General features: G+C 37.8%; 1 protein-coding gene across 1 annotated transcript; it reads right to left on the minus strand.

The window, feature by feature from the left end:
* Positions 1-655: 655 nt before the first annotated feature.
* FUNDC1 (FUN14 domain containing 1) lies at positions 656-15,982 on the minus strand. The gene is made up of 5 exons (XM_079910148.1): positions 15,834-15,982; positions 14,935-15,091; positions 11,509-11,584; positions 6,839-6,967; positions 656-5,110 (listed from the first exon to the last, which is right to left on the minus strand). The coding sequence occupies exons 1-5, from the start codon at positions 15,859-15,861 to the stop codon at positions 5,033-5,035; spliced, it is 468 nt and encodes a 155-aa protein (XP_079766274.1). The 5' UTR covers positions 15,862-15,982; the 3' UTR covers positions 656-5,032.
* Positions 15,983-16,388: the final 406 nt, after the last annotated feature.

Consider the following 16,388-nt stretch of genomic DNA (forward strand, 5'->3'; position numbering starts at 1 on the left):
TATTTTTACCATCTTTTATGCTTCCTATTTACTCTTTCTCTATGCTTCTTTCTTCTTCCTTTCCTGGCTTCATTTAGATTGCTTATTTGTATGTTTGAAATGTATTTGTCCTCAACTAATAGTAATTCATTTAGGGATTGCTCTTAAAATTTTAACATGCATGCATACTCAAAGTGTGAGGTTAATCAATATGTTTTGGAAGAATACAAGGACTTTACATTAAGAATCCAAATATTTCAGTTCTACATTTGTTTCATTGCCCTTCCAACACCCCCCCCCCGCCCCCCAGCTCCAGAAGACACTTAACTATTGTTTTACACAAGCAATGTTGGCTTAGATTTACCCACTGTAGTGGAGACTGTTGGTGTCCCACCCAGATCCCTTTTACTGGGCCAATATGCCTACTACCCAGCTGTATATTAACTGCTGACGGCTAACAATCACACCATTCTCTTGACAGTTGCTCTCAGCAGGACAGTGCCTCCCTAGCCTGGAGGTTACCCACCCCAATCCCTAAGGGCAGACTGCAGCCAGTGCCTGATTGATACGGGAATACAAAAAGCTAGCTCTCTTGCCACAAGGGGACACAACTCAGTGGTGCCAGTATTAGATTTCTATTGCTGCTGTAACAAATGATCACAAACATAGTGGCTTAGAACAACACAAATTTATTATCTTACAGATGTGAAGGTAAGAAGTGCAACACGGGTCTCACTGAGCTAAAATCAAGGTGTCGGCAGGGCTGTGCTCCTTTCTGGAAGCAATAGGGTACTCTGTTTTCTTGCCTTTTCCAGCTTTCAAGAGGCCACCAGCTTTCCTTGGCTCATGGCCCCCTTCCTCAGTCTTCAAAGCCACAACAGCGTTGGCCTGATCATTCTTCTTCCATATTCACATCTTTGTCTCTCTTCTGCCTTCCTTTTCTTTTAAGGACTCTTGTGATCACATTGGGCCCACCAAGATACTCCAGAATAACCTCTTTGAGATCAGTTGATGAGCAACTTTAACTCCATCTGCAACCTTCATTCTCTTTTGCCATGTAACCTAAGGTATTCACAGGTTTGGGGGATTAGGACATGAATATCTTTGTGGCAGTGCGGGGGCAGGGGTGGGATTATTCTGCCGGCCCCAGTGCCCTTCATGCTCCAGAGCTACTTGCAGGATCAGGCTAAGGCTAGATTCCAGCTGAACCCACATAGATGGACCTACAGGAAGTTGTGTTCTTATTCAACAGTAAACGATATTTGTCACAGTAACATATAAAACTACATAGAATTTAATAAATTGTTACTACAAAGATATGAAAAGGAAGGCGTTATAGAGCTAAATCCACATCTATCATAATAGGAAGTACAAGCCAAGTTATTTATCATAATAGGAAGTCCAAGAAATATGGTTGCAGTAAATACCAAGAGAAACAACTAATATAGTTGAAACTTCTGTGGGGAAAAAGCCACTAAATTGAGGAATGGTAGGACAGAGAAGTGCTCCTTTTCTTAGAAGCCTTATTTATAGTCAAATACCATTTGACTTCTTGGACTATATGTATTATTTTGACAAAAACCACTTAAAAAATAAATTCACTGAATAAAGCAGAAATAGCCCCCTAAAATAGCAATAACCTATTAATTTTAATTCCTATTCCTGGTTCTAAAAAAACAATGTTTGCTTCCTACAAAGTAACATGTACTTATTGTAAAGACTTCAGATGACACAAAAATGTTGAAAATGCAACATGAAAATCCTATATACCAACCTCTCAGAGACAGCCTCTATCAGTATCTGTATGCACTCATGCTCACCTGCATATTTTTTTAAAAGTGGGGTCATACTTTTTGTAACCTGATTTTATCACTAATATGTGGACCTTTCTAGATCAATTTATATAGCTCTACATTCCTCTAAATAATTGTATAGAATTCTATCATTTGAATATGCCATAAAAAGTAATAATAATTTAACAAAAATCAGGAGGCCAGAGGGTAACAGGGAAGAAGTACACTTATTTTCCTCATCTTTAATAACAGGGAGTTAGCAGATATTATCTAAAGCTGGTAACTAAGGACAGAAAAAGCATAATATTTAAAGTAATAAAGATATCTACTAGAAAAACTAAAAATATATTAGCAATCAAAAAAAAAGGGAGAAACAGTGGATGTGCACAAAATTCCTTACCTTTCAGAGTGCACATTCAGTGTATATCAATACTATCCAAACTTGGACAATAAAAATAATATAAGTATAAATATATTAAAATATATGTATAAAGAACTTTTCATAATGGTTGTCTCATAAAAGGGGGTGAGGGTGGGCACTTGTATCTTTCTGTCATCATAAATGTACCTATTATAAAAAGATATTTATAAGTGAATATAGCTATTTATAAAACAGTACATAAACTGACAATTTTTATACAAAATACACATAATATGTATTCATATATATGCAGAAAAAATTCCAAAGGCTATGTATCAAAATATGGACAATCATTATCTCTAGGTACATCACATTATCGACATTCTATATATTCTTTACGCTGATGTATTTTCTATAATAAACATATTTCATTCATATTGCATTTGAAATAAGAAAATGTTAAAAATCATCTTTTTTGTGAGGGAGATTGGGGAGGGTTCTAAGAATAAAAAATAAAAATCAGTCAAAATGTCCTTACAAATTTTCTAAGCCACAAAATATCTATATTCCACATACTCAAGTTTTAATAAATCTTGCAAACAACCTTTATGCCCTCAAACATAAAAATCCCCATTTTAGACAAAGGCAGGCTATAGGCTTTTCATTCAGGCCAAGCCCCACCAAGTCATTTCTAACGGAGCTTCTGATTCTCGGGGCTGCCATACTGAGATTTCCTATAGGTTGACACCAACTCTAGCACAGTAAAATATGCTTTTCACATACTCATTCACAACATCAGCTGAATACCTATGGTGAGCAAAGCATTACACAGGCTGTGTCACAAGTTATAGATTAATTAACACCGCACACGACTGCCTCAAGTAGCGTACAGCCTCGTGGGGAAACGGCACGGACACGAGGCAGAACAAGGGGCACTAACAGAGAGGAGAGAGTATGGAGAGAGCTGATAATATTTTACACTGGTATACAAATATTTTCAAACAAATCAACAAATACTTGGAAATGTATAGGTAAAAAATGAAGTGCTCTTTTTCACTTTTCATTCATGTTTGGACTCTGAAAGTAGTTACCTCTACAACTCATTTGCCACTAAATCATACGCCAAGTTCTCCTATAGTAGTATGTAACTTTTCGTATAGGAATATTTAGTCTTTATTTGAGGGCAGACATTTTTGTGCCCCCCACTTTCCCAATATATCACACACAGAACAGACACTATAAATATTTCGAAAATGAACAAACTGAGCCAGCTCCTAGAACTTCCCACAGTAGCCTGCCACACTGCATCAGATGAAAGGTATCATGCAGACATGGCACACAGAAGCGTGGCCCAGGTTCTACCTAACGTAGAATATTTTTCCCTTTTAATTCCACAGTCATGAAAAGCTAGGCAAGGCAGAAAGAGAGAAAAGCTCAAAGAAGAAAAATTAAGTATTTATAAGCAACATCACTTCATATTAAGAAAGTCTGAGTTTTATTTAGCATTTTATCTGAGGCGCTGAGAGTAAAGGAAGAAAATGAAGATCAATCCCACATTCAATTTTAAGGAGTCTTGCAAAAATGAAAGCACACAGACTATAACAATCTCAAAAGCATGAAATGCCTTATGTTTACAATACACAAAAAATACTATAGAGACTTCCTATCAAAAGGAGATAGTCTTGAGTATCTGCAAAGTCTTTCCAATCTGAAGATTCCAACACACGTTGTTCTGCTGTTTTTCCCAATTCCAACGTAGAACTCTGGACAAAACAAACAATACAAAAAGCTTTTCTAGGCCAAGGACCCTCTGAGGGAGTGTGATATTTGCCCTGAGAAACAAGTCAACTGGCCTAGTGTTGGGACCAACATAAAATGCTACCTAAAAAGCTGAAAGCCTCAGCATTTACATCTCAAGACTAGATCAAAGAGATGATTCTCTTTAAACTGCAATTTCATGATTATATAGAAAATCACTGTTCTTCAGACAATAAATTCATACTATACTACTAAGTATTTTAAGGTGATTTTTACCTCTTTGTAAAGAAAGGGTCTAAATAATAATTAGGATTTTTTAAAATGAAAAACAAGCTTCACTCAAAGTTAATAAAACGAATCAGTGACCCAACTATATGTACCCTCAAAATAATTAATTCTACCCAGGCTGCCAAGATAAACAAATGAATAAAAAAATTAGAAGCTTATATGCAAGAAGATATTTTTACAACTACAGACATCAAAAAAAAAGAAGAGCTTTAGACATGTAGTATTTCCCTAGAAGAGCATTTACTACAGTTATTACATAGTAAGCAAAGTAAGAATTGCAGGAAAAAACAACCTAAAAATTGGTATTAAATTTGTTTAGTAACTTTAAGAATTCTATTATTTGTAAATCCTTCCATAAAAGGGCATTACAGTTCTTCAGTTTATTGCAAACATATCCTTAAAAAAAAAGTCAGCCCTACTGTTGAAGCTATAATACAAATTTTTAAATTATTGGCACTATACTAAAAAGCACAATGGAGAACATCTTATTTAAATAAAATGATGATGATACTTCACTGGGGAATATAGCCAACAAATTTTTCTCTCTCTCCATATCTACATCCAACGGTGGTGTTTTATAGGCAAATTTTAAACAAATGCAAGTTTTTAAAAAATAATGAAAGCCATGATTTGCTCAGGAATACTATTATACACAGACCATATAGATTGTTTTATAGCAGATACCAGTCTGCCAAATTTCAGATGGCAAAATGCTAAGCAGTGAGTTTGGTACTGTCCAGCTAGTTGTTTCTTGTCATCCTGGAGAATCTGTCAATGGGTAATGCTGAGACCATCTTGTCACCACCATTTCTCTTCTCAGAGGTGACTCCACTGTGATAGAACATTCTTATCCTTAAGATGCAAGGCCTAGCAAAAAGCCTCCCACAAATCCACTGGATATCACAATGTTCTGTTTGACAAATTCTGTTGCCTGAAACAAAGTTTAAAGAAAAATACTCTGATTTGTGCTACAACATGGATGAATCTTGAAAACATTACAGTAAGTGAAATAAGACAGACAAAAAAACGACAATGTTGTTATAATTTCCACTTATATGAATAGTCAAATTCATCAAGACAGAAAGTAGAACAGAGGTTACCAAGGGCTGGGGAGAGGGGCTGATTGTGGGAATTACTGCTTAATGGTTACAGTTTCTATTTGGGATGATGAAAAAGTTCTGGAAATGGATAGTGGTAATGGTTACACGAAAGTGTGAATGTACTTAATGCCAGTGAACTGTGCATTTAAAAATAGTTAAAATGGTAAATTTTATGTTATGTATATTTTACCACAATAAGAAAAAGAAAAGATATAAATTCTTAAAAATACTCTTAATTATTAAATCCAGAGCTAAGTATCGTTTTCAGATGTTTTCCTCAATTCAGTAAATATTTAGCAAAAATTCTTGTGTACCTACTATTGTAGGTGCCAACAACCAGGCAAGATGCCAGGGCTGTCCGTTACAGACTGAAGGAGCCTAGAGCCCCCAGCCAGGCCCAGTAAACTTCCTGCTTCTGAGATAACAGGCATATGGACAGCAAAATTCTCACAGGTAAAAAGAAATCTCCCTATAGGGCTGGCATAAATGGTCCATTCAGCAAGTTTTTAACGTAGATGATTTAATAAATTCCCACAGCATATGCACAATGATACTTATTAACAGTCAGTTCACTTAGCCAGTAGGAAAAAATGCACAGGATCAAAAAAATAACACCTTGATAAAATGTTTAACCCAAATAAAATCATGAAGAAGCAATCAGACAAAGCCAGACTGTACGATACTCTGCCTAGACGTTTCAAAAATGTGTCATGAAAGACAGAAAAACAAAAACAAAAAAACAGATGAGGGGACCATCTAAGATTAAAGCAGACTTCAGAGACATGACAACCAAATGCAATATGTAATTCTTAATCGGGGGGAAACGATGTAAAAGATATTTTGTGGAAAAATTGTAATATGAACTCTATATTAGGAAATATTATTGTATCATGTTAAGTTTGGGGGGATTAATAAGGGTAATGGTAATAGTATAGGAGAATATCTGTACTCTTGGGACATATGTGCTGAAGTATTTAAGAATAAAAAGACCTGATGTCTTAAACAGTTCGGGAAAAAACAAAAAAAAAGGGTAAATTTCTCACTCACTCACACACACACACACACACACACACACACACACACACACACCAGCAAATGTGGTGAAACATGAACAATTTGATGAATAGGTGAAGGGTATTTGGGTATTCACTGTTTTTGTCTTTCAACTTTTCAACCGATCTGAAATTTTTCAAAATAAAAGTTGGGGGAAGTAAAAGGACAGAATTAAAATAAAGGCAAAGGAGCATGCAATTCAATTCTAAACAGAATATAAGAAGAAAACAGGCAAAATTCACATAAAAACATGAATAAAACTAATATATATGTTAATAAAATAAATATATACATTTTCAAACTATTCTACTTCAAAAAAAAGGTAGTTTTAGTTAACAAGTAAAAAAAATGAGTGATTTAAATGGTGGCTTGATCCCAAATTTTACTTAACACTCTAGATATGACCAGAAACACCATTTTTTTTTTAAAGAAGATAATCCCTAGTCACATTTTCTACTGAGATTCACTAAAAAAAAAAAAGGAGCCAAAAATGTACATTGTCTTACTTCTTCTATTATATTGTTGATTTCAGGTGCTGCCTTATTTGCTCGTTTCTTAATCTGTCTTTTTGCTTTGTTTACATCTTTTTCAACTCTCTTCCAGTCGACCTGCACATAGCCACTGTGACTGGCAATCTGCAAAAATGTGATAAAAATGGTTAATTCTAAACCAACTACGTTGCTAATATATGAACATTTAGATTTCAAGAAATGTATGAAGCTTATGGGTAAGAAATCACAATTTATCCACTAATTTATTCATTAACAGACAGTGAGTGCCTATTCTGTGCCAAGCACTGTTCTAGGTCTCCAAGTTGTGGCCAAGAACAAGGGAGACATAGGTCCCCACCCTCAGAGAGCTTATGGTCCATTAGGGAAAACAGACTTAAGCATAAATAATTACTTAGATGTGATGAACACTATGTTAAGAGAAGTATAGTACTTAATGGGAAAAGATTCCAAAAATTGTATTATAACTATTCTATAATCCTATCATAATTTTTGGAATTTGAGAATTAGCTAAAAAGGCACAGAGACTATTGAAATTATATAGCTAATAAAAAAGTACCTTTAATTAAAGAAATGTTTAATTATAAGAGATCAGTAGCCAATCAGCTATTAGGTCACTAAAGTAGCTTGATAAAGGCTCTTCACTAACTCTGACTCTTTAGTCAAATTAAGAATACTTTCTGGTAATTGCTTTTGAAAGTGAAATATAAAAGAAAATATGCTCTAAACAACCTTCATGCCATAAATCCTTTTAATAAAACTACAGCTAAATGCCTACTACCCCTAAGAAAAACTCTCATATGGTGCTACTGAGACACTGCAAAATCTGAGCAGGAACAACAGTGTGTGTGTTAAGTCAGTAAAGGTAGTCCCTCCGAATAATACAATCAACATATAAAGAATCACATGAGTAGTAAACAATTGAGCCTTGTATACCATTATAAATCACTTCTACCAAGCTTATGCTTTCTTTGTAATCTTTTAATACATCACTTTAAGTATGAACCACACATAAAATACTTCAAAAAATAAAAATATCTGATTTTATATAAATAGGCTGGGAATCTTAGGTTCCATTTTCACTGTGAATGACTCCATAGAAGAATCTATTTATCTGCATTTATCCCTATATTTACTCACCTTCTATCACTTCTAACTCTAGCCTCAGCAAAACAGAGTGGTAATGAAACCAAATGGCAAGTGAAAGCTTTTCCTGGCAATACCTGACATGGCAATTTGGGTCACAGACATGGAGGGGATGATGAACCTTAAGGTCCCTCCCATAGACAGCGACTATAAACCCTGGTTAAAACACAAGGGCTCCAGAATTAACAAAAGGAAGCAGATTTTGAAGAGGAGGTGAAACTTGTAGGAAGAGACCAATGTAAGGTAAGTTGCCCATTTTTTTGGCTTTATCCTGAGGATAAGATGCAGTTGCAGGGTGGCTAAAAGTTCAATAGAAAACATGCCACCTTTCTGGCCTGAAGAACCAGAGGGCAGAGCCCAGGACAATAACAGCTGCCAGAAAGGACACAGCTAGAGAAGGGGAGCCCCAAATTCTATGTGTAAACTCTACCCAAGTTCTGAACCACACATTCATGGGGCATAATGAAGCACTCTGGCTAAGGCTTAAAAAATAAATAAACTGAGGGCTTCCCTGGTGGCGCAGTGGTTGAGAGTCCGCCTGCTGATGCAGGGGACACAGGTTCGTGCCCCGGTCTGGGAAGATCCCAGATGCCGCGGAGCGGCTGGGCCCGTGAGCCGTGGCCGCTGAGCCTGCGCGCCCGGAGCCTGTGCTCCGCAGCGGGAGAGGCCACAACAGTGAGAGGCCCGCGTATCGCAAAAAAAAAAATAAATAAAAATAAAAAATAATAAACTGAGATTTGAGCCACTATCCACCACTGGTGAAATGGAGTTTGCAATTTGAGTCTAACCAAGTTAACTGCCTATTAAAATCAAAACATTAACAAACTTCGGAGGAATAAAACAGAATCCAGATTCTCCACGATGTAACATTCCTAATGCCCAGGGATAAAATACAAAGTTATTTGATATGATAAAACAAGAAAATGTGGCCTAGTCGCAAAAGAAAATCAACAGATGCCAACTCTGAGATGACCCAGATATTGAAATTTACAGGACTTTAAAGCAGTACTGTAACTATGCTCAATGAGGTAAAGGAAACTACAGTTGTAATCACTGAAAAGATAAGAAATCTCATCAGAGATATAGAAAATATAAAAAGAACCAAATGAAAATTCTAGAATTGGAAAATACAGTATCTGAAATAAATTCACTGGATAGCCTTAACGGCAGAAGGTAGATGACAGAGAGTCAGTGAACCTGAAGCTAGATCACTAGAAATTACACAATCTGAAAAAAGACTGAAAAACTAGATGAACAAAACCTCAGAACATTATCAAAGAGCCCAACATTCATCAATCAGAGTCATGTTCAGAAGGAGAAAGAATAGGAGAAAATATTTAAAGAAATAATGGCCAAAACCTTCCTGAACATGGTTAAAGACATTACTTTACAGATTCCAGAGCTCAGTGAACTCCAGGTAATGATCTAATACAATTATGAAATAACAATACTCAGATGATGTGGGGGTTGGGGGGGTGGGGCACACAGAGAAGTTCAATACGTCATAGCTAAATTCCCATATTCCATAACGGGAAGCCAACAGTTAATACCTCAAACTGAAAGATAAATGTCCAATTCACTTGTTTAGGAAAAAGGAAATAAATACCTTAAGAATCAGCTAGTAGTTCAAACTGGTTACCTCAAGGGAGGGAAAAATGGGGAGGTAGCGAGGGAGGCAAAGAACTACCCTAATCTGTAATAAGCATTATACATGTACTTGACCCTCTGAATTATGGGCATGTACAACTCAAAAAAATAAATAAATAAATTTAAAAGATTTATATACCACTGTCTGTTTTAAGATGGCAGTGTGGTAAATATCTACTGGAAAACACCTGAGTTACTAGAAAAGCTTTAAGTTGTCAGCAAACTAATATTTATCTTTAATAAAAATATGGAAGCGAGACTAAATAATAGGTAATTAGCCTAAATGCCATTTGTTTCTTTTTTCTTCTTTGTTTCCTTCTACTGAGTTTTCAAGGTAAGTCATATTTGTGGGAAAAATTGGTTTGATGCTGACAGGTCTCATGCTCTTCTAATCAGTGACTTCAAACAATATGTGGACTAGACACGAAGTAGAAGGTGGCAACAGCAAAACGTGGGTTTGAAGGGTACATATCAAGTGGACTGAAATGGACTTCTGAAAAACTGACATGCAGAGTACACTGAAATGTATAATTCTCTCTATCTGTTAACATTTTAGGGAACTCTGTTTTGGTCCAGTACCCTTTTCCACTAAACAGAAATGACAACTGAGTTTTCAAAATAGCTATAGAATTCACTATCTTGATTCTTGATAACTATATAAATATCTTAATTCTTGGTTCTATATAAACCCAAGTCAAAAATCAGCTTAAATAAAATTCTCCTTTGTACAAATACTGGCATATTCATCCAAAGGACTAAATTTAGATATGAACCATATTCCTTTTTACCTCTTACCACAAGTCATAAGCAATTACCCCTAATAATACCACCAACAGAAAAAAAAATACATATATATATGTATATATTTAAACTGCTTAGTAAACAACTTAAAATCTGTGCTTAACACATATGAATCCAGTCCCTTTGTACTTCAGGCAATGACACTGGTTATTACATGATCAATGGCTTAGGTGCTGAACTCAGATTTTGGTTGCTATGACCATCAATCATTTTTAAAATCTGACAGATTTCTGTATCTTTAAAATTGTTGCTAACATTCATTCCCAGAAATTTTTAATTTTAGGATTTACTATATTTGATCTTCAGGGAATGATATTTTGGGGAAAATATATGCCAAAGAGACATGAATGCCAGATAATATCCTGATAAACATCCTCTAACAGCAAAGCATTTTTGAACCTTATACTTAGAGGAACATGAACAAGACTAAAACTTCAAATCCACTTGCCTCAGAAATAGGATTATGAATGATTTTTTAAACCCAATTTTCCACTTTCTATATTACTATGGTTCCCTAGTTTTAAAAAACATGTTAGAAATTGCTAACAGCATTTTCCCCTAGGAAGGAAAACTGGCTAGGAAACAGGAAAGAGACTTCTTGAATTTTATATATTGTGTATGAGAGTGTGTGTGAATTTTTTTTGAATTTTTGAATTATATTTTATTTTTTTATACAGCAGGTTCTTGAGAGTGTGTGTGAATTTTAAATATATGTTTTAAATGGTCAGCATGAACAGGTTATGCTATTGATGAAATGTTTATTTTTCCAGGGAGATGCTTCAAGGAAAATTTAGGTAAATAACAAAAAATGAGATACCTCAAATTTTAACAGTTGTGTTTTTAATAGCTGGGATCAAACTATGCTTAAAAAACCTCAGAAGTATTTAAATTGATGCTTTTCATGACAGATGCCAGCTTTCAAAACTCATTTAAGTTTTTCCATAAACTGATGCCTAAAAGAGAAATTCCATCTTCTATTAAAATGGACAGGAGTGAAATGGCTAAACTTGACTTTCTCAGTTCCTAAGGGCTACATATGTAAGCAGAGGCAAGGACCAAAAGCTCTGACATACCTGAAGGAGAAGAAAGCCACCACCTACTGCAGTTGCTGCAAGTTTTCCAACTTTCTGGAATAAAAATCCCGCACACCTTTAATGGAAGAAATGACAATGGATGAGAACAATCAATGATGTACTAGACTCTCTCCCTTCTTCTTTTCACTGCTTTCCTAATAAAATCTTAATGTCTTCCCAGTTCTTTTGATCATGCCCCTTACCCGCTCAGAAACCCACAATGTTTCCCGTCAGTTATATAGACTAGTCAAAAGTGCATAACTAAATTGTCTGAGATGTGCTTCAAAATAAGGGATGGAGAGAAGAAGAGGGGAATTTACAGGAAAAAGACTGGCTACTGAAACTAAATGTTGAGTACTCAGGGGTTCGTTATACTCTTCCTTCTATACTTGTATTAAGTTGAAATTCCTCATAATAAAAGTGCTCAGTTTTGTTTTGTTTTTTTTTAATACACTCAAGATGTTCCACACACCTGGCCGACTCTCACTCTACCCAAACCTTCTGCTCCAACCCAGTTTCCAAATATGTCACCACTGTTGCTCAAGCTATTAACCTCCCTGTTTCTAGGGGTTTCTACCTAGCTCTGCCTATCTAAAACTTTCCTACCCTTTAAGGTCCAGCTGGAGTTCCACCTTCACGACTATACTTCAGCCCATATTTCTCATGGCTTCCTTATCTATTCCTATCTCTATATTAAACCTGTTTTGTCTCATCTATCCTGTAAGGATGTCAACCCATACTTCTTTTTTGATTCTCTCCTTCAGTGAGCTCATTATTCCCTTAAGTATTCCAGACCCAGTATGCAAAAGAATCTCAGATTCCCAACTCCAGCCTTCTGTACTGGGTTGAAGAGTGTCACCCCCGAAATCCATGTCCTTCCCAGAACCTCAGAATGTGACCTTATTTGGAATAAGGTCATTGTAGATATAGTTAGTTCAGATGAGGCTATACTGGAGTTGGGTGGGCCCCAAATCCAATGTGTCATAGAGATACACTGAGGGAAGACAGCCATGTGACGACAGAGGCAGAATTGGAGTGATATGTCTACAAGTCAAGGAATGCCAGGGATTGCTGGCAACCACCAGAAGACAGGAGAGAAGCATGGAACAAATTCTCCCTGAGCCTCCAGGAAGGAACCAACCCTGTTGACAGCTTTCAAATTTCTAGCCTCCAGACCTGTGAGAGAATAAGTTTCTCTCATTTTAAGCTACCTAGTTGTGGTACTTTGTTACAACAGCCTTAGGAAACTAATACACATACACCTTCGTAAATGGAAAATTTACATTTCCAATTAAATGATGAGCTTCTCTTGCCACCCAGAACCACATATTCAAAATGTCCCAAAGCAAACATCTTTCCAACCAAACCAGCTGTTGCTAAGGTCCCAATTTGTAAGTGACTGCACCATTCTCTAGGCCTGTTATCTCATGCTCATCTCAGGCTGCCTTCTTCATTGCCTTTGGGGTCCAACTGACGGCCAATTGTATATACTCAAGTATCGCCAAAACATCATTTGATTGTCTTTTGTCTTCTTTCCATCCTCAAGGGCATCACTACCCTGCTTCCAGACCACACTAAGGACACTCTAGCTAATCTTCACACCTCCCATCTCGCCTAGCAGCCACCCATCCTGCTATCAGTTTTAATTTCTTATTATGATCAAGAACCTATAGCTACCTACAGCTAAACATAATCTCCTCAGTTTCCCATTCATGTCCTGAATTGGTCTGAATTATTAACTCGTTAAGTTAACATCTATTAACCATTCCTCCTTAATGTATGCCACAACAGTACATCAGTTTCATACCCTAAGAAAATTCCAAAAATTTATTACACTGAATCTAAAGTCGTTGCAATAAATCACCTGTATAATATTAGGGTCCTATTACACAGCTCCTGGACTGACACCTGGCTACAGTTCAAACATATGTGTCCCTCAGTAGGGGAGACAGCAACAAAGACTCAGAAAAGGGAACAGAGGAGGCAAGCAGCAGCCAGGTCTTAACAACATCCTGGGGAATGTGCTCCACAAGCATGTCTATCCTTTGCTTGACGGCATGAGCCACTAAAATGAGTCTACTAACTTCCCCTCTTCTGTCTCTAGGCTTTCCAAGCAAACGCTTGCCAATCATTGGGCTTCTCACCAAGCTTAGCCTACAAGGAGAAAACACACAGCAATTTAATTCTATTGCTCAATTATTTTTTAGTCTCTTTTAAGGTGGGGCTTTAGGCCTTGACTCACATTAACCCATCACCCATGGCACCAAATCGCGAGCTTATTTAAGCGGAAGGCCAGGCCCTGAATTGTGGGCATCAAGGTACCACTGGCCTGTGAAAAATCATCTGAATAACCAGGGCTCTGACCAGGCATCTCTCTAACTGCAGGCTTTTTTCATAAGCAGCACTAATAAGTACACATCATGAATAAATACTGCACCTCTTTGTCACAGAATCTTCACAGTGAGTGTTTCTACCATAAAATGGCATTTATTAAAAAAAGGCATAAAAGAGTGCACCATTGTTCCAAGGTGCAAGTAAAACACAAATCAAAAAAATCATTTTATACTCAGTTTAAATATGTAAATATTTAAATTAATGTAAGATGAATTTAACTTAGAATCTAAGAAATAAATGATTACTCACAAGTTAAGCACGTACACTAACTTCAGAAATTCTCTAGGGTCATGAACATTTTCAAAATAAAGAGTCAAACTTGTTTCTGACCCTTGTTATTTGGCTAATCTTTTAGTCTAAGAATAACAGAATTATATCTACAGTAGCAATTATATAATCATGTGATCTGAAATGTTAACTGGTTAGGTTAATGCTTATTAACCTCTCCCCCTTAATGTACTCCACAGTATTATTACTGAGTAAGCAATCAGTCCTTTAATTCCAACCAAGACCCAATCTACAACTCTTCTTCAAAGTATTATCATAATCCAAATTAGAATCATCTGTAACATAATCAGTACTTTTTACTGAGAATTTTACACTGCTCTCCACAGGGCCGATAATCCTGGAGACCAGTTTTACTGCGGGAATTCTCACAGGGTTTTCCGGTTGTTAGCACTGAACAAGTAAAGATTATTTACATATAATTAAGTCTTCTATATTTTTCCCTCCTTACCCACTGTCACTGAATCAGATTCACTAGATCTGCGAAATCTGAAATGGGCGAAAATATACAAAGAATCAAAGGAAGGGTGAGGAGGGGACAGTGGAGGGTGGCGGAGGATGATCACCAAAACCCAACAGTCTCTGAGTGTTGATTACACTAATCATACCACAGAGAAAAGCCTCAAGGTACAGCTCTTCTGGGATTAACAGTGTAAAGCCACTGACTGAGCACGTAATTGGCCCAGATACAAAAGGGCAGTAGTCAGGCTCCCAATGAAATTTAACAAAAAAAGACGTTTTTCTCACCAGCCACTCACTCCACCCATTACAATCTGGGTGGCTACTGAGTATTTTTCTACCATAGGTCCGGAACTGTGGCCAAACACTCGATTCCACCAGTGGTGTCTTCTTGCATACTCAGTTAAATCCAACACTTCGTAAGAATCATCATCACTTTCATATTCTTCAAAGCAAAAAATGAAAGCAACAAATTTACAGTCAACCGAAAGTTAAAAATGCCCTGTACATTTTCATCTGTTACAACTCATTGTTACATTTGGCATACAGCTAAAAACGCCCAGATGGAAACAAAGTTTCTTAAACCCAATCCCTGAGACTAGGGCCTTGACAGTAAAGGGCCACGCATCTCCTTCTCAAAGGCCCAGAGACCGGCCTGGGTGCCGGGGCAACGTCACTTACGCAGCAGAGGGGTCACCCCCGCACCCCAAATCTCAGTAGGGACAGGTCAGAGTTTCACAGCAGGGTCTCCCCCCAATCTCAGTGGGTCAGTTCAAAGTTTCACAGCATGAAAGGTCACCCCCAAATCTCAGGTTCAGGGTCAGTGCAGGGTCCGTTTTCATCAGTGGGAGAAAGAAGGGGGGGGTCCTCCACTGACGGAACCGGTTAGAGGCCCGACAAGAAGAAATGATTTCAAAACCAAGACTTAAAAAAAACAACAACCAAAAAACGTTAGAAGATGGACAGGAACGGCCGGAGGTGAAGGTAAGGCAGGAGGTGGGGCTGTGTTGAGGGCGAGGGTCCTAGAGGGGAGAGCGAGTCTAGTCCGAAGTGGGTGCTCAAAGGGTTGCCTCAAGCAAACAGAGCCCCCAGGAACCCTGGGACAGGGGAAGGAAGACGCACCCCCGAGCCAAGGTCGAGAGCTGTGAGCCGTCTCTAAGATACTACTTCGGGCCCCGGCCGCTCACCTTGGGGAGGGGCGTTCCGGGTCGCCATGATACCGCCGGCGGCCTGTATTGAAGGTGGTCCCAACCCGCCCGCCTCTCCCCGCTACTTTAAGAACCGCTCTAGGCCCAGGTGGAAGTCTATGGTCTCTTTTTTTCCTCCTCCTCCTCCTTTTCCTCCAGGCGCGTAGTTCTGTCCCCGCCCCCTCCTCTAAGCGGAGGGCTTTCCGCGCAAGCGCAGGGCACAGGGGCGTGGGGAGGGAGAGAGGGGAGAGACAGGCTGGATACCAGCCTGCGAGGGTTTGTGGGAATTGTAGTCCGTTGCCCTCCACAAGCCTGGTTTCCCACCCCTCCCCCTCTAGAATTTACAGAACCTGAATTTTGGTTATTTTGTTTTAAAGCGCCTCAGGGCTGGAGGGGAGGAGGCGTCACTTGGTTAAATCGGAAACCCGCTTGCTATTTGTAACACTATACCAGAAAGAGGCTTTTAAAAAGAGATAAGAGAAACCCTGTTTCAAACCACACTTTTCAAGCAGTCAAGGGCTCAACTAACGGATGGAAAATTTTTCTAACGCGCTG

Source organism: Stenella coeruleoalba, assembly GCF_951394435.1.
Source record: "Stenella coeruleoalba genome assembly, chromosome: X".
Lineage (NCBI taxonomy): Eukaryota > Metazoa > Chordata > Mammalia > Artiodactyla > Delphinidae > Stenella > Stenella coeruleoalba.

Coding starts and splice junctions, on each gene's coding strand:
- FUNDC1 (XM_079910148.1), bottom strand. CDS start 15,861: ATGGCGACCCGGAACGCCCCTCCCCAAG. Junction 6,968..11,508: donor GTGGCTTTCTTCTCCTTCAG/GTATGTCAGAGC, acceptor ACATTTTTGCAG/ATTGCCAGTCACAGTGGCTA. Junction 5,111..6,838: donor TCAACAATATAATAGAAGAA/GTAAGACAATGT, acceptor ACTTTGTTTCAG/GCAACAGAATTTGTCAAACA.